The sequence below is a fragment of the Opisthocomus hoazin genome, chromosome 6, assembly GCF_030867145.1.
Source record: "Opisthocomus hoazin isolate bOpiHoa1 chromosome 6, bOpiHoa1.hap1, whole genome shotgun sequence".
In the NCBI taxonomy this organism is placed as follows: Eukaryota; Metazoa; Chordata; class Aves; order Opisthocomiformes; family Opisthocomidae; genus Opisthocomus; species Opisthocomus hoazin.
In genome coordinates, this window is record NC_134419.1 from 65874866 (window position 1) to 65900973 (window position 26108).

The window sequence follows — 26108 nt, forward strand, 5'->3', positions numbered from 1 at the left end:
CAGCTACACATCCATTTTATTTCCGAATTAAAATGTATGTTGCCAATAGCACAGTACTGCAGTATCCTCTTACAAGTGACCTCTGCTAGAGAATGAATAACATCTAGCCTGTATATTAATTCATCTTCAGACCTCACCTCCAACAGGCGCCAACAATGTTGTATAACGAGGTTTGTGGCTGATAGTAACACTAGCTAACTGAAAGTCTTAAAGGCATCAGAAACACCCTGAAGATAAAATGCCACCACTTCTCCTCTACAGACTTCTCTGATTCTTGATGCTGCTTCTGCAGCCCTTGAACTCTACCGCATAGCGTACATGTTCATATTCACAAGCTTTGCTTCCTTCATCAATAACCTCAACACTCTCATTTCTTAAGCAGCTATACAAACTGATCCAAACACCAAGCATAACTCCTGGGAGGAAAACAGCTACGAGAGGAAAACAGCTATAAATATTTGATTTTGAACATTCTTGCCTATGGCATTCAGACATGATTATGATACAGTCATCATACTCTGAGTCAGTATGCATTACCCCAGTTAAACCAGCTTCAACTGGGATTTCTGCCAACAATGTTATACGTTGAACATCCATCCATCAAGAATGATACAACAAGAAGTGTAACACCTGAAAAAACACATTCCTAATATGAACAACCACAGTAAAATATGACTACTAGAATGGCTTCTTCAGAGTTAATTTTTTTATAAAGTTTTTTTAAAATTTTCATGCCCACGAGAACTTTTTTTTTTTAAGGTAAATATTTTTGCTTAGATTGGCCACTCTTCCCCTTATTTTATGCTGCTTCAACATTTACAATTCAAGCATATCAAATCTGGTGTAGTTCATGAGAACCAGAAAGTTGAATCAATTGGTCTAGGTATCGCCACGGTATTTAAGTAAGCATGAAGTAAACAAACAGCAAAACAAGTTTTTAAAATTTCACACTTCAAAAAACCAAGAATTACCAGCAGCATTTAGAAAATCCCAATGAATGACTTTAAGCCCAGCTGGGCTCCCGACATTGGTATCAAAAGCGAGCCCCAGTTATGCCCATCTGTGATGCGGCCCAGCTGCCAAGCACCTCCAGCCTTCCAGATCAGGCCCACAAAATCACTGGGACCATCTTTAAGGTTAAAAAAAAAAGAAATCTAACAGTGTTAAATTTAATGTTCTTTTTTGTTGGTTTTGTTTCTAAGTCACTTTAATGTTTTCAAGTTTTTTTTTCCTTAGCTGCTAGAGTAAGAAGAAAAAGTGAAAAAGAGAGACTGAAAGAGAAAGAAAAACAAAGAGAAAGAAAAAGGGAGAGAGAGAAAAGAATCTTAACAACGAATGCCTTATCTTTTATACCTCTCTTTTTCATAAAATTGTCAGTGCTTCAGCAATATCCATGAGTCAGAGCATACTTGGGCCTCACTGAAACAGATTTACATCCTAGAACTAATGGCTGTGACCAGCACACATATTCTATATCTGAACAATTATTCAGATACTGAAAAATACAATATAAAACAAGAAGGGGAAATAACTTCAGTCCTACTCTATCATGGTAAATCTGCACTTACCTTTTAAGTAACATCAGATCTGTTAACACAAAGATCACAAAAAATACCAGAAATAGAAATCTGACAACACTGCCTCTGGAATGAGGTTGTTTCAGATTCTTACAATACTGGATTATCAAAATAACTCCCATGGAACTGGTACACCAAAGCCATTAATAGCACAGATTTATACTACAGTCTTGGCATCAGGTTCTCTCATTCTCTCCTGCTCCCTCCTTCTCTCTCATTCCCTTCCTCTCCCTCTCTTTTTAAGAGGATAGTAATTTTAAAACAAAAATGTGCCTCTCCTTAATGTATTCCCAGTGTTGTGCTTTCCATAAAAATCTGAAGTGCTAGCAACATTTCTGCTCAACATGTTTTGAATCAGACATTTCTAGATTCTAAAAAGGGGTACTTAAACTGTACCACAGACTAATTTTGGACTACCAGATCCCAGCTCCTAGTGGGAAACCCTCCTTTAGATGAGTGCACTCTCATCTTCCATAAGGAAATTCTTTCTGAGAGTAAAGATTTCTTACATGAGTAAGGGTAAACACGATAAGGACTTGAATGTGTGAGCTCTTAAGGACAAGTTCTGCTTCCTTTGGATCTCGTACAACACTTAGCAGACTGTCAGCACCTAATGATAACAAATGTTAAGGAAACATTTAGAAAAATAAAAATAGGCCTTACTCTGACTTCATTTTCACCACTCTAAATCAGCATTAACACAACTAATGTCATAGGTAAAACTATGATACAAATATAAAACTGTCAATGACTTCAACAAGAAGATTTTTTTGTCAAGAAATGGTATAAAATCCCTCTCTTTTTATGTGCTATATGTAGTCACATTCATTAGACACTTCCGTATCTGACAAACCAGCTGACACAGAGAGACTCAAATAATACCACCACTTCAGACATGTACCCAAACATATTCACTGAAAATTGGAAAGCTTCAGAAATGCATCACAGGATCCATTACTTAGCCTTAGACACTGCAGCTCACACAACCTGGCCTATCATATGATGCTAAGGCGTTTTTCTCTAATTAGATTCCATTTGCAGAACCAAAAGATACCTAACGTTTCCAGAACACTTCCTCAGAAATACCACCGTATATGAATCACAAATGCAACGTGGCATTTAAGCTTGAGGTGGGGAAACAGACTTTTTTCTGTTTGTATATCAGACATACGTCTCCCCGACTCCTGCTGAATACACTCCGATCATCATACTGCATGACTCTCAAACTAAACAAGCTAAACTTTGAAGATACACCTGCCACAAACAGAATACTGACAATTACTAGATGCTGTTGTTTTTAACTCTGTAACAGTCCAGACACCTGATAAGGATACAGACTGCATCCATCTTTTATGCTCTACGCCTGGAACCTTGGGAGCTGTGGGCCAAATTCTTGGCTCAACCAAACCTCCAAGGTGATCTTGTGAAAACAATCTAGAGTCTGTACTTTGATTCCCAAACCATAAAATGAGAGTGGTAACATTTCTTTTATTCTGTACTCTATGTTGTTTAGACTGTAATTGTTTTACAGCAAAGATGGTTCTCGGCACAGCTACCACAGAAAAGGAGGCTGAGATCTTGCCTAGTGCTTCTACACGCTCCCATGGTGCACACAATTAACCATATTAGATATAATTCTCAAACAATTTCTGATCCTGCTTGATTTCCTCCTGATTCGTATTTGTGCATTCCCGTGTCTAAGGCCATGCTCTCCCAGTGTGCACTGCAATAATTGTTCTAACACTTCTGCCTCTGAGTATTTCTTGACTTGAAAGCTTCTATCCCATGTATTGGGTTTGCATGTCAAGGTTTTGGTAGCAAGGGGGCTACAGGGGTGGCTTCTGTGAGAAGCTGATAGAGGCTTCCCCTGTGTCCGACAGACTCAATGCCAGCCGGCTCCAAGACAGACACACCACTGGCCAAGGCTGAGCCCATCAGCAATGGTGGTAGCACCTCTGTGATAACACATTTAAGAAGGAAAAAAAAATCCCCTGCGGAACGTCATTTTGCAGCAGGAGAGAGGAGTAAGAACATGTGAGAGAAACAACTCTGTAGACACCAAGGTCAGTGAAGAAGGGGGGGGAGGAGGTGCTCCACGCACCAGAGCAGAGGTTCCCCTTCAGCCCATGGAGCAGACCATGGTGAGGCAGGCTGTGCCCCTGCAGTCCATGGAGGTCCACGGTGGAGCAGATATCCACCTGCAGCCCAGGGAGGACCCCACACCGGAGCACGGGGATGCCCGAAGGAGGCTGTGACCCCGTGAGGAGCCCCGCGGTGGAGCAGGCTTCTGCCAGAAGCTGCGGACCCATGGAGAGAGGAGCTCATGCCGGAGCAGGCTTGCTGGTAGGACTTGTGACCCAGTGGGGGACTCATGCTGGAGTAGCCTGTTCCTGAAGGACTGCACCCCGTGGAAGGGACCCACGCTGGAGCAGTTCGTGAAGAACTGCAGCCGTGGGAAGGACTCACATTGGAGCAGTGCGTGGAGGACTGTCTCATGTGGGAGAGACCCCACGCTAGAGCAGGGGAAGAGAGTGAGGAGGAAGGAGCGGCAGAGACAATGTGCGATCAACTGACCGCAGCCGCCATTCCACATCCCCCTGTGCCACTTGGGGTGAGAAGGTAGGGAATTCAGGAGCAAAGTCAAGCCTTGGAAGAAGGGAGGGGTGGGAGGCAGACGTTTTAAGATTTAGTTTTTATTTCTCATTACCCTACTCTAATTTCCCCAAGTTGAGTCTGTTTCGCCCACGACAGTAATCGGTGAGTGATCTCTCCCTGTCCTTATCTCATGAACTTTTTGTTGTGTTTTCTCTCCCCTGTCCAGTTAAGGGGGAGTGATAGACCAGCTTTGGTGGAGACCTGGTGTCCAGCCAGGCTAAACCACAACGTCCAAAATCTAACTTTGATTAATCTTTCAACTGCATTAGGAAAGCATACCCTCACTCACTCTAGTACATGTATCTCAACTCTACTGTTTGTAAATTCCTGCAGGCCAATACTGTACTATCTTCTAAGTTCTCTTCTACTAACGCTTCCACAAGGAAGGTGAGAATGACCTTTTCAACAAGCATAAAACTAGAAATGTAGTTTTTATGCTTAGTTGATTTCCCTCTGCCTCAGCACTTTAGTTTTTGGGTTACATGAATGACTTACCTGTGATAGGCTTCCCGGCGGTACTTTTTCAGAGCGTGCCCATCCATGTTTGCAGGGAGATCTGCTGCATTCTGGAGTCGGTCGCTCCATGAGGTTGTCATCTTGAAATGCTTATTTCTTTCTGAAAGAGGCAGAAAAGTTTGCTTAAATTCAAGGTTTCTTTCACCAGAAAGTTGTCTGTTTCCTGGTATGAAGAGATGCAATGCTACTCAGGAAGTCTTGCAAAGCAGCCAGCGGAATGATCTGAGTTTGCAGGTCAAGCAAGATGCTTTCCTCTGAGATGTTCAATAAAATAGGAAATCAAAACAGAGAGCTGGGAAGGCTTTTCCATATGGCTAGAACTGTAAAGATTCCTACTCATTGTGGTGAAAATCTATTTAGAAACAGAGACCTTGTTTTAATTGCTGAAAAGGGGCGGGTTTTGACCTTAGAGTTACTAGTATGTGTTAGCTATAGGTGATGGAAAACGTAGACTTTATACACGAGATAAACTAGGCAGGGCAAACCCTACAAACCCCAGTGGGACTGACTTTGCCACTTCTATCACGCAGTGAAAATAAAGAGCCTTGTCCCTCACTATTTGATCTCTAAGCAAAGACAACGCCTCAAACTGACACCAAATTACCACCAACAATTGGAAGGGAAGTAGAAGCATGGTCTTTTGTCCTCTGCAGGTCAGCCACATTCAGACAGAGCATGAGCACGCCACAAACCTGTAACACTAGCAACGCAAATAGTCACCAGCAGATCTTCACAAACATCTGCACCCCTTCACAAGTACTGGTTGTCAAAACCAAACCACCAGACAGTCCTTCTCATCAGGAAGCCTCCGCAGTGAAGAAACGGGTACCTTTCCTAATTGCGTCATTAGCACACTGGGGCAATCCTGCTTGCTCCCTCCTCCAGCCAGATGCATGTCCTGCTGTGCCCCTGGCACCAGGTGGGATGATGAAGCAGCCCCACAGTGAGTCAGATCAGCTCACCAGTCCAAGTCCTCACCCACCAAAACCAACTGACCAAAAGCAAACTGGGTAGTTTGCCACTGAACCCAGTTCAACCTGCCACAACGCTATCATTAGAGCCCGTGTGAAGAGCGGGGTGGGAGACACATCCCAGTTATACCAAATCAGGTATAACATGAAATCACACTCTTGTGTAACCCACACAACTGCTGGACCGCAGGGCTTGGCTTGTTTGCTCTTCCTTAAAAGAAACAAAACCATTGACAAGCTACAGGGGTAATGATACAGCAACCATTTCTAGACACCTTTAAAATACAACTGCCCTCACTCTACAGAATGGAAACTAGATGATTTCAGCAAGTAGAGGGTAGAGTGACTGTCCAAACCAGCCTTGGGACCCACAGCATGTTCGGCGGTCACACACGTGCTCATTCTCCTAGAGGAAATCTGTATTATTTTTTAGTTCTGAATTTGATTAAAGAGCAACAGTTGCAATTGTCATAGCATTTGTTAGTTATTTACCTACAAGTTGCTGGTCATAAAAATCAAACAGATGGCAAACAGCTTGTCTGTAAAAAATATGTTCCTCCCTCCCCCAGCATTCTTTGCTTGTCTCCCAGTTACTATAACGAAGGTTTACAAACGCATCTTCTGCCACATCCTAAAGGTCACCAAATTTAGGCCCTGGCAGGCAGCCCAAGTGACCGCATGCCAGAGTCAAGAGCTCTCCCCCCGAATTCCCTGCAACACACCCAGGAGAGGAGGTCACCGCAGTGAGAGGGCGATGGGCCACGCCAGCCAGCCGCAGCTTCCACAACAGGGCATGCAGGGAGAAACAGCTTCTAAAATAGCCCAGGTCCCGGCCACCAACAGCTTAAAAGTAATTACCAGCTGTTTAAGCCGTGCCCAAAGGCAGATGGAAGGCAGCACAGGGCATAGTACTCAACAGCCCACAAGCATCAACCTGTTCCTCTTCACAGGCAGCGCACTGCGGGCAGCAACGCTCCTTATGGGCAGCAAGGGCTGCGGCAGTGCTGATGAGGGGACTCGGAGAGGAGCAGTGCCCATGCAGGAGTGACAGACTCCAGGTCAGCAGCCGAGAGACACACAGCACAGCGAGGGATCTGGTACGACCCCACGACTGTGAACTACGGAAAGGGCTTGTGGAAAATCATCTAGCCCATGGACATTTCAAGATGGTCCAGGTCATGAGCACCTTGGTCTTACCTGGAGCTATTTTAAAGCTACTAACCTACAGCTACAGATTCAGATCCAAAAGACACATACATATAAGGCCTCTAAAAGGCAAGCTCAATAGCTCTGAAGAAACCTGTTGCATGGCTGGTCTTATGACTCTTAAGCAGGTCCAGGTCTGGTTCTTCCAGATGAAACAAGTCCAAATCTAAGCTTCCTGCCATTTAGAGGGGCTACACTATTCTGCTTACCCAGCCAGCCACACAGCAAGATTCGAAGATATACACCCACAGCCAAAGCCAGAGACTTTCCGTTCTGCCAGCCTCTTCTTCCCGTCACCATCACACCCCATCAGAGATGCTGACACAGATACCAGGACAGGACTGCTCCCAATGGCCATCCACGCCAGATACCTGATAGTTCACCAATCGTATCCTACAAAATATCCTAATATCCAGATGGCAGAAGAACTTTAGCAGTTACCTTTAATAACATCCTTTCTAAAACGAGGAATCAGTGAAGCAGTTTGAGCTCCTACATGCCAAACTCTCCTCTAGGGTAAGAGAAACCAGACTGAATCATTCTATGTGTGCTGCGATTCAAAAAGCCGAGACCTGAGGAAACCACAAAAATCTGAATTTCCATAATTGAGCAAGAAGGGCCTGAATTATTTTAATGTTACAGCACTATTTTGCTGTAGCTGTGATGAACAAAGTTCATAGGCAGGACAAGGTTTGTAGACAGAGGCAATATCTTTTATTAGACCAACTGGCATGGCTGGAAAAAATAGACAAGCTCTTAGTCACACAAGCTTGTCTAAGTTTTGAAACTCTATCGGTTGCTCTAATAAAAGATATTACCTCTACCTTCAGGCTTTGCCCTGATTTATTTATTAAAATCTTACTTTTAATGTTCACACAGCATAAAATAAAAAAATCTTATGCTGAAGTTTTGCATTACATGAACTCAGAGGCACTCTTAGAGCTTAGCAGGCTCCACTGGCACTGTGACAATAGCTTACTGATCTGAAATAAAGCGGTAACAGCTGACAAAAGATATTGTGATGGATGTTCCCCGTCCAAAAGTCTTACACAAGAAGTTCGATGGACTTCAATGAAATTGTTCTGATGCTTCAAAGGTGTAAAAATCAGCCTACCAGCGTGGGCAAGAGATATGGGGCCTGATCCCTGAATACAAATTCCTTCTTCCAAATAGAGAGAGAAAAATAAGAAGGGCTGAATCACTCCATACACTTGTAAGTCACTGGAATAAACATCTGAGAGAATGGGCAGCCAGCCAGAGAAGATTCTCAACTTTGAGCAACTGAAATACGATGCATCTTTCTTTAGTTACAAATCTATTTTTGAAATCAATAACCTGTAAATAGCTTCACATAAAAATAGAAATCTTTACATAGATAAAGCATGTCAGAACACCTCCCCACAATTTATTGCAAACATGCTCCTTGCTAGTGCAGTCTTCATTAAGCATCTAATAGCATTTCTGGTACAGGGTTCATTTTGAAAAAGCATTTAAAATCTCAGCTTCAAAGCTTTGATACAGAACTACTACCCAGCACATACGCTTTGGTCCAAAAGAACATAAGATTTTAGCACATATTTTGAAATAAGTCCATTTGCTTCTTTTGTCAGGTTTTGGCTGATTTCAAATATTATCCATAGTGTACTTTTTTCAAGTACTCACACGTACAAAATAACATATCCAGAAGCATTCCCCTTCAAGTTTTACTATTATTTTTCTTCCCTTTTTTGACAATCCCACTTTTTCCAGGATATTCTCCGAGACCTTATATAGCAGAAAACAAAAGCATCACTAACCAATCCCAAGGTTGTAGCGTACTCACACTGATTTGCCATGCACTACATCTGCCTCTTCTCACATGTTCTGCTTCAAGAATCCTTAATACCTTGTCAGTACAACCCACGCATGTACATGCACAGTGGAAAGTAAACAGAGAGAAAAATCATCACACTTAATGTTAGCTACTTAAAAGCTTTGCATCTAGTCAGAGCCTGCAGATGTACAGACAAGTCTCGTGGTGCCCTTGCCAAGCCTAGAGCAGTTCCTGGATCCCCACCAAAATGCAGCTCCATTTCAGGCGTTTTTGTGGGGTCTCAGCAAGGGAAGAATGAACCATGTTAAAATCCTGAGAAAGGGAAGAAGGAAGGGGAGCAGGACTGGGGTCGGTCTGTTGAAAACTCGGATCAAATCTGTGGTCCAGGTCATGGCATGGCCTCACAAACAGGGAGGGGAAACACAGTCCCAAAGCACTTCACAAACTCTCATTCACACAACACATTTAGGGGCAGCAAAAGGTGCCGTCCCCGTTTTGTAAGATAACGATAATACAGAGCAAGCGGCAATCAAATGCAGAAGTCCTAATTCCTCAGACTCTCTTGCTAATAACTGGTCTGAGCTCCTACCGCTGTCAAGATGAATCACAGAGATACACTGCATCTTCCTTGCACAGTACACTTTAACACAAATTCCAATTTCCATACTTAGCATCAACTGGAAGACACTGAGAGGTCAGCTAAAAAGTATATTAAATATAATTTCATGCTTAACATGGCCAGCTTCATAAATATAAGCATGCCTTGACATATGAGCCCTGCTTAAACTGCACAGTAGGAACAATACCTAGACTGGTACACCCTCAGCAAGCTCAAATCTCTACAGATTCCCAAACACACCTGACTTCTGCTCCTTATTCAAACCCTGCATTGACCTCTGACTCTCCCACATTGCACCCACACTCCCAGACTATTTACTTCTTTGCTGCGCAACCATTTCAGTCTCCTCTCGGACACAACGGCGTCAGTCTCCTCTCCGACACCCCCCCTCAGACACTGCGCTTGGTCTCACCCGCCATGCCCACACTGCAGCTCTCTGCAAAGGCAATGAATCAGTTCACATCTAAATACCAACAGTTACTCCCCTTCCCCTAACGTGCAGGCCCTTCGATGGCTACCTCCCTGAACAGTGGTTGCTGTGCAGGCTCCCATCTCAGCCAAGGGGTGACTCAACTCAGCCAGCACCCGGGAGGGAAGAGCCCTCGAACACGCCACAAACCCCAGCTCTGTGTGTCACAAACCCACTGAAGCAATGTGGCAGATGAGAGACAAAGATGATGAGACATCTTAGGGCGGCTAGAAGGCAAGGTGACATAGAATTTCTAGAACTAAAAATGCCAACTACTGAGAAAAGAAAGTCTGTTAAGTGGCATTTCTGAAACCCAGGAGAACTATTCACGTGAGCTAACTACCAAAACCTCTGCTCACGCTCTGCTTGTGAAGAACAATGCAGAGAGAATGGGTGGGGGACTCCCCAGTCCACATTTAACGTTCCTGATAAATCAGAACTACAGGTCCCAGATGTACAGAAGTCAGTATGATCACAGACTCCAGGAGCACCACCAAAACACACTGGAAAACAGGACATACTACTCCTTTAGCTCCCACCAGTGCAAAGTAAAAAGAGAAAAGTCTTGTGATAAACCAACTTGCAAAATTTGGCGGAGCCAACGACAATAAAAAGGAGGTTTTTTAAATATGGCAGGAACAAGAGAAATCCTAGCAAGGGAGCAGAGGCATTACCGAACAGAAATGAGGAATAATGCAGATGGGGTAGCATTCTTCAAGAAATATTTCTGGTTTGCATTGAAAGCAAAGAATGATTATGTGTTAAACCCTCGATGACAACGAAGTACGTCCCATTCAATTTGCAACCAAAGAGAATTTTACAAAATGCAAATCAGAGATGAACATGTTTAACCAGCCAGTCTGATAGAGTCTCCCCTGGAATCCTAAAATAATTAGCTGAATATATTTTAGACTACATCAGCTTTGCCTGATGGCAAACCTTGGAGATGTACTGAAAATGACAACACTGGATTCAATTAATGAAGAACTAGAAGACAAAAATATAATCAGTCTTGGTCAAGGTATCAGTTACAGTAAGTATCTAGATCATATCTACAAATTCTTGACGACTGAGGACTACCTGTTCTTAGGCATGACAGAAGCCCCAAAGCAGTAAGCTTCTGACTCGCTCCAAGCCGCAGGGATTTCACAGATGCCGAACGATGCTCCGATCTCATGCTGACTTGCATCCCTACACACCAGCTCTAACAGCTAGTTCGCACAGTGCCTCTCTTCTCCCCCACAGCTCTGGGATGACAATTCAAACCACTCTGTGTTTTACTGCCAGTGATTCTGCTTTATAACCAAAAGCAAATTGTTTCCAAAAGGTGTTTTCAGTTAGTGATGCTTTTGGAAAAGAAGTATGTCCATGACTTGAGATCTTCAGCAACATTGGAAAGAACACAGTTTCCAAATATAAGCAGTGAAGTTTGTAAACGACCTAAACCAGAAAAATTTACTTTTTTTTTTTTTCTCCTTGTGCCTAAAGTTAAGTTCTTCACTTGAAGAACTTCCACTTCTGGGTGATCGCCTCTCTGACGGCAAGGCTTCAGGTTCATGATGACAGTAAGGACCAAATACGCTCTTCCTATTAGAATATTAAATTACACTTCAAAGCGTACTCTCAGCTCATGATAATTAATACTTGAGGTTGGCTTTAAGCAGGATAATTCTGTATGACCATTACAGGATATTAAAGAGGTAGAGATCTACTGTTCAGAACCTGTTAAGGTTAACCACAGGTGCATGTATTGAGCTCCCAGTAGATCCCACTTACAGCACACAAGGACCCACTGGATTACATTAGATTGACATCACTCTCCTCACTCCACAGACTGTACTAACCCTCCCACCGCCAAGGCTGCAATCTCCGACGCCAGCTTTGAGTCCTCCTGTAGGCAGAGGGTAGCTGTTTCTCTTGGGCCCCACCGCAGTGCCGACATCAATGAAGCTGCTTTTTCCGAGAGTGTGCTTTTAGTGAAACTGGTAAAGCATCCCAGTCATACATCTATTTGACTATGGTGTGACTGATAGACAATGGTAACTCATGGATTATTTCTGGATGGGTAAGGTATAAGCAGGGAGAATGCTACTCATGTGGCTTATTATGGGATTTGATTGAATTTCAGGCTGAATTTTATCTCTGTCGTAAAGCCAGATGCTAAAGTAATGGCTATATATCAAATACACTGTAAAACAGATTTAACAAAACCCTGTTTATTTTACATGGATTCTTTTATCAGACTACTTCTGCTGACAACCACTTCCACAGAGTGGCTACACAGTGCCTAGAGCTCCAGTAATAATCCAGGGCCCAAATGCATTAGATGCACTGAAAAACACAGACAGATAAATTTGGAGTTTCTTCGGGAGACCATCCATTTCTACCCGAGGAATTCCATTCATTTGGAACTCCAAGGACCGCTAGTTATTTTAAAATATTTTGAGCATTATTTAATTATCATTAATTTCATGCGTGGTTAGAAAGGAACTTGGGAAACTATGAAATCTGCAGTGCAACTCTGTGAGGAGCAAACCTCAAATCTGACCCTCTCTGAGAATCACGAGACCATCCCTTCTCCTCATTTATCTGTAACTGAGTGTACTGCCTCGAAATGGGAACCACAAATTCCCCAGTGAGCTAACGAGCATATTTTCTAGCTTCCATATAGCTCATGCTTCTCAACCTTTCCTGCAGAATTACCATTTTAGCTAAGTCATTTCCAACATACTGCTTCTTACACAAAGAGTTTGACAGAGGTAACGCTAGTTCTCTACTTCTCCAAGCCTACTGTGCCCTGTACCATTCCACTGGTAGGAAAAAAGGAGGAGGACCATACTTAAGGAATGTGAGACTTGATCCAGGAAAGCAAGAGCTATGTCACAGAGAAGAACCAGAGAACACAAGCTCTCAAAGAAATGCTGCGACTGCAGGTCAAATATGACCCCTGGATGTACACGGCTACCAAGCAGGACTCCATGTGCCGATCTGTCACTGCTACAAACGCTGCTGGAAAACTCTCTTCAGCCAGCTGTCCCCATTCAAGAACAATACTGGTTATATTGAGGAATGAACAAAGCTGTGAAAGAGAGTGAGGCTGGTGTGGAAGATTGCCAGTTTACAGAGTGGCTCTGCAGGTGATTTGAAAACAGTCTAGAAGCATTTATACACAGGAAGGCAGCGTGACTGTGGAGGGCTCTCAAGTCTGGCAACGACAGAACAAAGAGCCCATGACTGGAAATTAAATAAATCCACACAAAAAATATTAACAGAGAGGACAGCTAATTATGAAACAACATGTTTCTGCAGTAGTTTTTTCCATCACCAGAGGGCTCTAAACGAAGTGGGGTGGGAGGGAGAGGGGTGTGTGATGTTTAAATCAGCCGCTTTTCACAGAGTCAAGAATTAATGCAGAAAAGTCAAACAGCCTGAGCTACACAGCAGGTCAGTCAAACTGAATATCACACCTCAGGTGACTCTTCCTCACTTACAAATCAATGTATCAGTGAATAAGAGGCTGAGACACAAGCAATATTGGAAAGAAACCTCCAGAGAGGATTCACCTGGAGGGAAGGTGAATGGACGAACGAAGGCTCTTCCAAGCCAACACCAGTATGAGCTATGCACCCCAAGTGCTCTGGGAACCTCGCTTCCCCAGGAGAAGGTCTTCAGCAGCCTGCAGTAACCTCTGCCGCAGAGGTTCCCAAACTGCTGTCCAGCTGAGCTCCTGCCAACAGCTAGCATGGACCTGGCTAAGAAGATGTTGTTCTCACTGCTTTTTGTTTCCAGCTGTTAAATTCCAGTAAGAAATCCGTACGACAACTCAAATATTTTACTCACACTGTTTTCCCACAAGCAATTGTTCTGGCTGCACAGGGTCTTGAAAGATTAAAAACTAGAGACGAATTTGATCCCTCTCCTCTGATACAGTCCACCCTAAAGAAAAAATTTAAGAGTTCCTATGTATTTGCTTTAGCTGAAAACTAGGAATTAAGCTTTGAAGCAAATTCCCACCAGAACAGGAATTCAATGTTTGAATGGTATCTGCAAATATGAATATCATTGCCAAACAGATGAAGCATGAGGGCCTGCTAGCCGAGCTGCAGGTTCACACAAACAGCATGAAAGGCAGAAATGTCAGCATGGAAGTGAACACACTGAATTCTGCAAATCAGAAAGCAAAGTCAAGATTAACTCTTCTATTCCGAGTCTGTTGTGCTACATCAGAACAATTTGAAGCATCTTTAGCAACAAATAAACATGCTGGTAAGAACTGACAAATGTAACACCTGGCTACTCAGCAGCCAGAGCATCACTCCCTCTCCTGAAAGGAGACAGCCAGTTTCCTCCGTCCCCTCCAGCCTGTTGCCTCTAAGTAACTCCTGGTGTTCAAACCTGTGCAAGGATCTGTTACCAACTCAGGACTGCTGAACACCTTTGTGTGAGTTAGTCGGTTCCCAAAGAGAGAGAACAAGATGAGGCGTGCCATCCCCGGAGAGAGAACTGGAAAGCCATCCCTCCACATACTGACTTCAAACCAAGGAACGACTGCCGCTCTAACCTGCTATTAAGGATTATACACAACAGTAACTCTTTTGGCAGCAGATCACGGTGTTTCAAAACAATGACGCTTTTCATTAGATTCCACTGTGTTTCAGGAAGCAAATACAGACTTAATGGGCCTTTCCAGAAGCACAGGAGCAACCGACAAAGTATTTGAGATGCACAACTCCGATCAGTAGCACAGTCACTCTGAAAGCACGCAACTGCGTCGGCTTGGATAACGCAGATAGCAAAAAGTTCTCTTTATCTTCTAAACACTGAAGGTGAGGGAGGACATTTTTATTGACTTTTCTTACTGACTGTGCTTATTGTTAAAAAACCCTCCTGTCTCTGAAGATCATGATCTTTGCTTCATTAATATTTGATAGAAAAAGAAAAGATACTGAAAGCTTATTCTGGCTTTTTTCTAATCTTTGCAAGTAAAAGGAAGAATAAGGATGATTTTCTAAAGACATGTGAACCCTCTTCCATGCTGGATGGGCCCTCTCTATATGCTTATGGGCTACATAAACAGATGTGACAGCAGAATCAGCATCTGAACAATCTCTGCAGGCTGGAAACATGATTTGACCTCTCCGTCCAGCCTTGGCTGAAAGCGGCCCCAGCTCAGCCCAGGTGCGGACAGCCAGCTGGCTACTCAGCCTGAGTCCCAGGGCTCTGGACACAACACTCGCCAAGAGACGTGCTGCAGAGTCAAGAAGCTGGCATACTTGAACCGGGGAACACTGGCTTCTCCTTCATAAAAAAAGTTACTGAAAATAAACACTGAGATCAACAGCTGAAGACGATCCAGTAATTCTGAGAGCTGCTGCATCAAAACCCAGTAAGTACTTTCTTTTTTCCTGCTAAGAGTTATCTTTCCCAGCACCGTTCTCTTCTCCTCCCACTTCTTTAAGCAAACAGCTTACCAAATGCTCATATACTAACTCGGTCTCTGTTCCTTTTGAGATCTTATCCACCAATAACAGGCAGATCATTGACAAACAAGCCCGTCTTTCCAAAGGAAGAAGGATGACCCGAGGACTACGGAACTAAGCCAGACACAGGAGAGAAAGCCTTAATACCCTGCAAGGCCACAGACTTCACATGCAAAACTTGGCCAGTTTTCAACTTGCTATTTGCCCACAAAATGCAAACAAGATAAAATTGTGATAGTCCTCAGCTATAAAGGGAACCGTAAAAATAAACACAGCAATCATTTAATAAAGAGGATCTTGATTCTCAGTTACCTTAACATATAGTGCTCCAGACACATAGTAGCCCACTACAGATTTCACGGGCTTCCTACTTTTGTCCTTAATAATGTTTACCCATCTCTCCCCCCTGAGGCTGACCTAGCCTTTCAGATGAGAACGGCACGAGCCTGCTGCACCCAGGCTCAGGTCATCGAAATCACTCCTGCGCTGGTTCTGGCGCTCTCCTGAAATGCTCATGAAGGCCAGGAGCACAGCTCCCTCCTCCTCCACATTCCTCCTAGTTTAGTAACCACAGGCAGCCCTCACCAGAGCCACACAGAAAGCCTCTTTCTCCCCAAATGAGAGGTTGGACGCGTACTTACCACTCATCGTGGAGATCAGGAAGGTGCGTGCTCAAAACCCCTCCTGCACTCTGTTCTCAGCAAGCAGTCCCACACAGCAGCTCCTTGCCGATGAGAAGCAAGCTACACAGACCTACCGACTGGGCAAGCACAAAGATGAAAAAACAGGGAATGTGAAGTCTGTAGGTGTTTTGAAGTGCTCTTATGGTGTGAAGTTCCCCTCCACATACAGAGCACAATTCATTCCTTTTCTGACCTGTTTTTTTAATCAGAGGCAAACATAGCAATTATAGTCTGCCTGATTACAAACGGAATTACAAATCTGTCCTTAGGGCACAATAGTGTCCCCACTTATGTATTATCAGCCCCCAAATCTCATTTAATCTTGACAGATGTGTAGTACGGAGGCACCACTGCAAGACACTCTACAAGTAAATTAATTTTACAAATACCTTCTCTGCAGTATTCCCATGCTTTTCCAAAAGACTGCTAATTCGTACATCATTTCTTAGGCAACCTATGTAACTTAATTCATCAGTAAAATAGCTGAACATCTATGATGACTTTGAGCTTTTGCTAAGTCTCTGGCTTCTCTTCGATAACCTAACCGTCTCAGCTTTATCAAGTGATACCAAAGGCCTACATTATACTGCTTTCCAACCGTATCAACTTCCTTTCTTCGGAAACTTTCTACTACCCTGTCCAAGCAAAACACAAACCACCGAGTTTATTAGAGGAAAACAAAGTCATATTTGCATGGTCCCTTCAGCCCACTGTTTTTTAATAGGTTAAATCAATCCTGCTGACATAGGAGACTGTTCTCTGGCAGGAGCCGAGGAGGACACGCACAGTGCTCTCTCTGTACTTCTCTCAGCACAGACAGTGCTCGGAGGGAACACGGAAGACGTGACAGACCTACTCCATCAGCTGTGACCTGGAAGAAAGCTGTCAGCCCGAAGGGTGAGAGAACATTAACAATCAACTAAGAAGGCATCGTCAGCAGCGCCCTGTTACTCCAAAACCAGAGCCAAGAGTTTACAGCACTGAACCTTCCCTCTGGCCAGGACTTCTCTCTTCAGGGAACTGCAAGTGTCTCATCAGTGCAGACCTGAAGAGTCATTCAATAGCAGGGTCTTGTGCTCCTGCTGCGGATGAGCGAACAGCTTGAATCCCCTGGGTTCTGAGACGCCTTTAAAAATGTTGTTCCAAGCAGAGTAGCACGACAGCCCTGATACACTGAAAAGGACTTATTTTTCAGCGTGTTACCTGACCTACCGTAGCCGCTGAAAAAAAAGCTGACCACGCTCGCCCAGCCAGCAGAAAGTCTCCTGTGCAGCCACAGAAATGCCCCCTTCTAATTGCTTCCAAAACAGCAACTGAAAAAAATCCCAGCCTAGCTCTCAGTGTCACAACACGGGACGACAGCTTTCTACATGTCCTAACCTTTCCAATATTTGTTCTTGACCCCACCAGCACACATCAATTTATGAGGACTGAAAGTGCTTTTTATCACTGTTTTTTGTTAATATTTACTCACTACATGTCTGTGAAGAAAAATAAGTGGTAGATGAGTAAAACACTGTTGGTTTTTCATCATCCATTCCCTCCTGATTGCTCAAGTTTAGCAAGCAGAATTTTTTGGCCTTGGCTCATAAAACTGCCAGTGCAATATTGCAAGAGAAGTTAAAATACATGCAAAACAAGAGGTTAAGAACCTAGCTAATGTATTATCACATGAAGAAAAAACAGGAAAGGTTAGATTACAAATATGCTTTTAACTAACTCTTAGAAAGGCTACGGCGTTATTTCTCTGGATCAGAAGTGAAAAAGTCCCCAAATTATTGAAGGCTACAGATGGATATTTCATCTCAGATCACAGCAAATAAAGCTCTTTCCAATTTGTATAAAATTTGCTCATAAAATATCACACACATCTGCTGATGATTGCAAGACTGATGGTTTTTAACATGCTCACTCTCTATAAAATCACCCCATTTCAACACCACTATAAGGAGGATACTAATAAACATGCGTGAGACACGTCCGCTCAGGGTGTCTGCAGTCACCAAGTGGCTAACGGTACCAGCAAGCTAATGCCTTCTAGAGGCTAAATTCATATCATTAATGAAAAAGGACTTAGCAGAAGATTGGCTGGTATACTAGTCAGTGTGTAGCAGAGACACTTTCGGGTACAGAAGCATTTTGAAGAATAGAGAAGCAGGGTTTTGTGTCTACTTACTCGAACCAATTACAGCTTTAGGTAGCAAATGCTCACTTTTATCATTTTTCCCTAGCAGAGCTCTATCCAGCCCTGTCAGGTGCAGCCCTGCTTTTGATTACAGGTGGAAAAGGTCTGCTGACCACTTCTCCCTTCAGAGAGACCCTGTTCATGTGTTTGTACTTCCCTTTAGGCAATGTTATATTTTTCTTTTTTAAACAAAGGAAAGCGATGTGGAAATGCCACATCCCAAGCATCGGAAGACTCCAAACAGGCACCGTCCTGATGACCTACCCCTAAACATCACTGGTGCACTGACCAATGCCTGCGACATGAAGCAGAAGATGAAATCCGACTCCTGCCTCAGTTTCCAGACAGCAGAACTAACAGATGATTTACCAGTCTGGCTTGCTTCTATGTTAAAATTCCTCTTTCCAGCTCCACTCAGCCACTTGTATTCCATGACAGGAAAGCCACAGGAACTGAACTGGAAGAGCCGTTTCCAGAGTCAGCCGCAAGCTAACTGGTGCTCAGAGCACCTACAATTTATGTTCAACTGATCAGTTTTTTCTTTAGGGAATTAACTCATCCCGACCTAAATGGACACACAGCAAATAACATTATAAAAGTGGAACCGAACAAGCAATGAAAAAGAAACAGCTACTCTGGGTATTTGTTTCTTAAAAGCCTCAGCGAATACCGCATAGGGTGTCAGAAAGGGCAAGATTTAACCAGGACACTCGCGACCAAATCTTGCAGCCCTTTCCTGTGACTTCAAAGGCCACGTATGTCTTTGTACAGTCTTGACATGGAATAGCTTTGTAATATCCAAAAAGGTGACTTGAAAAGATCAGAAAGAAACATTTGAAATACCTTTGACAACATGTTCAGCTCTTCCTTTGGAGGGGGAAAAAATAAAAGGTATCTCAGATGGAGAAAGCAAAGGAAATCAACACCTAAAAAGATTATTTCTTTTTAATTGCAGCTTGTTCTATTTATTGACTTCCAAAATCTCCTAAGCAGCCTACCTTTTACTAGCACTTACTCTTACATGTTATTATTTATGATTACAAAGCACTGACATAAATCTCACTTAGCACCTCTTTGAGTTTCTGAGGGCAGAACATTCACATGCTCTTCTCTGACCCCATGTTCCTAATTATTCACTGTGCATGCCTATGTGCAACTCGTCACCAACTCAATTAACCCCAACACCAGCTGAATTCAGCTGGTCTAGAGATTTTGTATGCTTTGTGCTAAACCATCAGTCTTCTCTCCTTTGAATTTACTTTCCTTCCTAGGTTAATTTAGAAGCTGACTAGAAAGTTTCTCGTTACACGCCACGGCCAGACGCACTACATTTGATGCAAATGCCAAGAGGAGCACGGTCCAAGCAGTAAAGCATGAGTTGATTCCCACCCACAGCTACCATTCTCCAAAGGAGATAAGGAATACCGATGTCAGGAGTGAATGCTGCCTGCACGGCCAAGCGCTTCCTCCCGCACCCAGTGCACCCAGCTGGGATGCGGCTGTTGCTACCGCAGGAGTGCGGGCAGCAGCTGCTGCCGTGGGACAGGCAGCTCACACAAGAAAGGGGCAACCCACCCAGGAGGTTCCACAGCTCAGATCCAGCCACCACAACTGCCAAAGCCGGACCACCCGGCTGGAAAGTGTTTTGGGGACGTGTACCTTCCTGGAGGGTACAGCCAGAATCTGCTTCCTGAAAATCTCGCCAGAATGTATCATCAGCTTTTTATGTATTCTGCCAAAGTTAACAGGGAGAACTACAAGGCCTGGGTCAAAACCAGCTAATCCAAAGGCCTGTTCTTAAGTAAACAGTGGGGAAACCACCCTACTTCAGAGCCTCCCGCAGAAACCCGTACAGGAAACCTCTGTTCTACCCTTTCCTCTGAACCAATTGTGCCAAGCAAGGTTAAATGCTTGTAGTAAGCATATATGCAAAACTGTAAGTCTTTGTTTGAAAATATCTGGAATGCAGCTGTAAGCCGTGAATATCCTGAACTAAATTCAGCTAAGTTTGGACTACATAATGACTTCAAGGAACTTTTGGTTTTAAACAAACCATTTGTGGTGTAAAGAGTCGGAAAGGTAGTTTTGGAGATCGAAACTGTCTTCTCATTTACAGGATGGGCACAACACAAGCAGTACTAGAGTACATTGTTCCCACACATCTGTTTCCACTAACTTACTTTACTTTGGAGCCACCTTCAAATCTCAAAAGAATCACACCTCCTTGGGCCTTCCTTCCTCTCCATCCACCTACAGAAGCTGCGCCCACACATCCTTTAATTTCAAAAGAGAAACCAACAGGTTGCTCATGTCCAAGCATCATTTCTATAGGTATCTCATTGCTTGGACTCCTGCTCTCCACATTTGATGGGCTCACACCTCTGCAGAACTTAAAGCGGTTTTAGCTGGTATGATGCACAGGGTAAGAACCCACTTGTTTTCTTGCTTACATGTTAAGAGAAGGCAGCATGCAGATAACCACTGTGGGATTTCCAGCCTCCCCAGTTCAGTCAGAACTTTATCTCAAGTGAAACTACCAAAAAAGGTCTGGCTGTGCTGGTTACTCCCGCAGCAGGTATTCATGCCCAGGGGATGATAAGTTAAGGTCACCAGCAAGCAACAAGCTTAGCCTCTACCATCCTGCACCAGGCTTGACCAAGCGATAGGACCGAGAGGGCTGGCACACAGCCGTTCACTGCTCCCACGTCTGGGACCCAACTGTCCGGGAAGTAAGAGCAAATCTGCTTTTGACCTTATAGTAAGCGCACATACTGCTACACATTCAGGTAGTGGTAAGATTCGACACAGACTGCTGTGGGTTTTTTAGGCTGAATTACTCAGGCTCCCTTCTTGATCTCATGCTGTTATATAAAAAATGTATTTCTCCTAATATGGCTTCATACAGGCAGGTCTCCCAAGCACCTTTCTAGCCCTGCAAACACATGCCTAAGACTTAATGACTACCCTGATGTAGGTGGGTTTAGATTATCAGTTGCTTAAATACCTACACAATTTTTTCCACACGTTGCTTAAGGTCTATTTACCGTCCATTAAGTTCCATTTATTGTACATGCTGGATTCTCTCTGGGTTGTCTCTTCTCTTAAGAAAGCAGACTCCTGTTGTACATGCTCTCTATGTGCAGTACACAGTCCAAGGTTCTAGGAACCATTCCAGTTAAGGAATCATAATGATTAAAAAGCTAAATACAGCTCATTGCTATGAGTATCATAACCATGACACATAATAATAATTTCTTTAGTAGCACAAACCAGACATTTTACAATAGGAAATATTTATCTGAATGTGCACTTTGAAGATACTCAAAGAATAAAACACGCTTCAGCACAGAACAGCCAACCTTTGACCTCAAATATAATTTCAAATGGTATTTGTGCTGCTGACACTATCAATAAAATTTGAAAAGTAGATGCAGTACAGACAATAAGCGAAGAATTCCTGTGCGCTAACTTGGTAACACATCTCATCCCAAACACATTCTGAAGAGCAAGACAAAGCTTCCACTCCCGGGCACATTCTGTTCAGTTTTCCATCTTATTATTCTCACTGCTAAAAAAGCCACAGCTGTTTTACATCAGCACACCCAGCGTTCGTGAGCCACCCCGAGGCAAGGACATGGCGTAGAGCAGGCACTGCGAACTCCTCCCAAGGCACATCACTGGGGCTGTCCCCTGCTGACGGACAGCGCTGTCCTCAGTTTCCCTTGGGGCAGAGCTGAAGCGCCTCACTCTTCACAGGTTTACGCTGGATGGCACATGAGTGTTCCTCATCCCGAGGCAATTAGTTTCTGAGGTGTTCTTTTAAAGGAGTAAAGACAAGGCACGGCCCTGCCAAGCAGCAAGCCAGTTCCTATGACAACTTTCCACTGCAGCCTGGCTGGAGACTACCAATCCACCTTCCCCAGGCCAAGCAGCTTCTACGTGGTAACGTTCCTCCGGGTCATTACAGACCTCTGCAGGATTTTCACCAGTGGCTGAGCAACATCAGGTTGCGTGGTACTGAACCAGCCAGATCCACAGCACTCCCTGACTTCAAACTCCTACGAAAGAACGGGTTCGCTGAGCACAATGGCATGACCCCGCTTCTGTCTCCCGCCCCAAATTTCCAGGGCAGGGCTGTGGTCAGCCCTTCCTCCCGCGCCTCCTCGTGAGTCGGTATCTACAGTTTCTGTAGGATTCAAAGGTTGCAGATCATCTCAGTTTGTCCTGGAGCACCGCAAACCTACTCTGCAGCCAGCCCAGGGCCATCCCCAGATAACAGCTCGCGCTGCAAGCTAACCACCCATACATCTGTTTTAACCGAAGTATTATTTTATTAAGCTGCAAATAACACGTATGAGGTGCGCAAACAAACCTATCTGCTTTTTCAATAAGCATCAGTTAAACATTGTATTTTAACAGCTTGCTTCCCTTTTTACTTTAGATGCAAAAATAATATACTTGTATATTTTTAAAGGAAATAAAATACTCCTTTCAATGCTTCTGCAAAGAGTACAATATCTCTGTGTTTACCAGTAAACACCACACTAAGGTTTCTGTTTTTTCAAAAACAAGCATTCCCCTGGAAGTTAAAAAAAAAAGTCTAGGATAAATATGTCTAGTGATTTTAGGAAGGGTGTATTAACTTTCAATTCAAGCTATATTGGGAATCAAACATGACAAGAAGTAACAATTCAAGGGGGAATTATTATTATCATTAAAAATCGCCTAGAAAACTGAAAATTTGCCTGGGAAAATTTCAGCTTGCATCTGATTTTTGCTAGCGTATATCCTAGAAACAGCACATAACACTAATGCTACCAATGCAAATATACTAACAGGCTGCTAATTTCAACCTCAGCTGAAAACGTTTCCCCCATTCTTACAGTTTTTCTCCCCATTTATCTCTGCAATTGTACTTAATTCAATGGAGCATTTTAAACGTAACTCGGTGGTGCGTTTTGCCATACAATTTGTCTGAATGACGCTACACAGAGTAAAGGTTGTATTGTACTATATAATGAAATACGTCTATGCTTGAATAAACTCCAACAGCTGTTAATCAAACCAGCAAGTTCCTGAATGATCTTCTGGACTCCAGACTAACGCCAATAGATTATTTCACATAGCAGTTCTACTCTAAAATATGTTTAGGTTGACGGGAGCTGACAAGGACCATGACAGACTTCCAGCGCTAAGCTGACTGGTTTGCAAGTAAAACGCCGGGGTTTTTCCTCGCTGCCAGAACTACGAATGCAGCACACGAACTGAAGCCCAACACGTAGTTTGGAGTTTTGTTTCTGGCTTTCAGTAAAACCATGCAGTGCCTGAAAGGACCCGAAAAACTTCGTGTTTTTGATTTATTCACCAGTGACAAACATGTACATGGAGCAATACGGTGTATTTCAGCTGGTGACAAGATGGTATTCTAAACTGATACAGGGGTGATTCGGATGGGTGAGAGGGGGACTTTTCTTAGTGACTGCTTAGAAAGCGCTTTGCAATCTTCGAGGTTCAAACAGTAAATCTTCCAGAACCATAAAGAAAACCCCAGACTTATAGATCGTGACTACGCCTTGGCAGGAACGTTCTGAAGACCACGCCAGAGAGGACCCTCAGCGTCCAGTCTGGCGCCTTTCGAAGCACCGCCAAGGGAACAAACCTGAGGGCTTCACCACCTCGGCGGCCCCAGGGATTTTTAACACGGGCTGCGCTACCAGGAGCAGTAAGCCACCCGGCCGACCAGGCACCAGTGCAGGTTTGTTTCTGCCACAAAAGGAGGGATTTTTATTTGTATTTATTTATTCGGTGGCTCGCTCCCCCCGACGCAAGGCTGCCCGGGAAGCGGGTCCGGCCCCGCGCTGCCCAGCCGGGCGGCTCGGCCCAAGGGGAGGGAGGGGAGGGAGCGGAGGGCAGGGCGGCCGCCCCGGGGGAAGCCGCCGGCTGGACGGTGCCGCCGGGCGCGCTCCGCTCCGCGCGGGGCGGAAGGCGGAAACGAGTGCGGCGGGCGCCGGCCCCAACCCCTGCCAGCGCCTTCCCGGGGGCTCCTTCTCCTCACGCCGCGCCCCGGGGCGGCCGAGCGGTGGCGGCTCGGGGCCCTGCCCGGGGCGCGGCGCGGCGGGGAGGGCTCGGGGGGTCAGCGCTGAGGCAACCCGGGGGCCGCCCCTGCTCGGGGACGGGATGGGAGGCACAGGGGACCCCAACCCCCCGCCCCGCCCCGCCCCGGGGAGCGCGCCTCAGCCGCTCCCCCCACCCGCCCGGCGGGCGCACGCACGCGCACCGCCGCCCGCACTGCCCCCCGCGCGCGCCCGGGGCCGCTCTCACCTCCCGCCGCGCTCGCAGGAACTGCCCCGCACCGCTGCCGCAGCGCCCCGCCGGCTGCATTGCGCAGGCGCCGCCCTGCGCCCCGCCCCCCCCGCCGCCAGGGACCGGGGAGGGTGTGCGCGCCCGGCGCTCAGCCGCAGAGGAGCGGCGGCAGGGAGTGGCGGCAATGTGCCAACCCGCGGAACGGCCGCACGGACACCCCCCACCCCCCCCGCAGCCACCCCGGGGCCTGGCATCGCTCCGAAACCTGTGGGGCTGCACCCCCGGTCCTGCGCACCCCACCCCACAGCCCTGCACTCCCGGCCCGCCTGAGCCCCCGCAGTTCTGCCAGCCGGCCGCGGAGCCAGAGCTTTGGTTAAAATAACGCGACGAATTATTGATTTTTGGGGGGCAGTGCGTCTGCAGAGCGGGGCTGGGGGGAGGGGGGGGACAGGGTGCACCCCATCTGCGTGGGAAGGATGGCGAGGAGGTCCCCGCGTGGCACGGGGGGTGATGGCCGGGGGCTTGGGGCTGGAAAGGCTCCGGGGATGGTGATGGAGGGCAAGAAGCATCCAGTTGTCCATCCCCAGCTGCACCACACCTGGCCCGCACCTGCCCCAGCGTGGTCCTGGCCACCTCGGGGTGGTCCCGGCCAGCGGCAGGGGATATGGCGGCCGTCCGCGCCCGGTCCCCTGTCCCGCTCGGCGATGGTGGCCGGGGGCCCGGAACGTCTCCTCTCCTCCGTCCTCCCTTCCCGTATCTCCCCAGGGATGCTCCCCTCGGCATCCCGCGTCCTGGGCTCTGCTCGGGACGACCAGGCGCTGGGTTTTGCCGACTCGGGCACGCTTGGCCCTGTGTGGCTCCCCGGGCTGTGCGAGCAAGCTCCAGCGCCTCGCCACGGGGCAGCACCCCACGGCGCCAGCCTTGACGCCTGCCGTTAGCTCCGTTAAAGCAGAGCCCGTTTTCGGCGCCGAGCCCGCGGCGGGGCAGCGTCACCCCCAGGGACGCTCAGCCTGTGCCTCCCGATGCCCCGGGGCACCTCAGGGCACCCGCGCTGGGCACCCGAGCGAGGGGATCGCTTGGAGACGCATCCGTCTGCATCTGGGAGCTCATTGCCACCTCTCCCCGTGGCGAGGCCCGTCTTGGAGCGGCTCTGTCCGTCTGTCCGCGCGTCTTCCCAGCACACATCCCCAGGAGAAGCGTGGAGCCCAAAGAGGAGCACTAGAAGCGTGAAGGGAAATTAAACAGACGAAAATCCTTCAGCCTCGGAAAGAGTCTGCGAAAGCCTGCGCGGGGAGGTGGGTGGGAAGGAACCGCGTCCCAGGTCTCCCGCGGTGTCCCACGAGCCGGGGGCACGGGATGAAATTGGCTGGCAGCGGCTCCGAAGCGCAAACAAAGGCGGTGTTTCTTCATGCGGCGCGTTGTCAGACTGTGGGTTGCAGAGCGCGGTGGCATCCAGGACGTGAACTTGCACACTGATTAGATAAGGAGCAGCAAACACAGGGATGTGACTGCTGCCCGGGGAGCCCCAGAGCCGCAGGCAGCCGCAAACAGAGAGGTTATGCCAGGGAAGCAGAGCTCTGCCACCGCCAAAGACAAACTCATGAGTTAGTGGGACCCAGTGCAGCCATTTT

The 26108-nt window shown here is 46.0% G+C and overlaps 1 protein-coding gene across 7 annotated transcripts in view; it reads right to left on the reverse strand.

The window, feature by feature from the left end:
• Positions 1 to 24572, reverse strand: part of NT5C2 (5'-nucleotidase, cytosolic II) — a 62578-nt gene extending 38006 nt beyond the window's left edge. For 2 of the 7 annotated variants that reach the window (XM_009942013.2, XM_075423651.1), the window contains exon 1: positions 4728 to 4848. In XM_009942013.2, the coding sequence (XP_009940315.2) occupies positions 4728 to 4828 (101 nt within the window). In that variant the 5' untranslated portion in view covers positions 4829 to 4848. The other 5 variants (XM_075423647.1, XM_075423648.1, XM_075423649.1 and 2 more) reach the window with 5 other exon arrangements.
• Positions 24573 to 26108: the final 1536 nt, after the last annotated feature.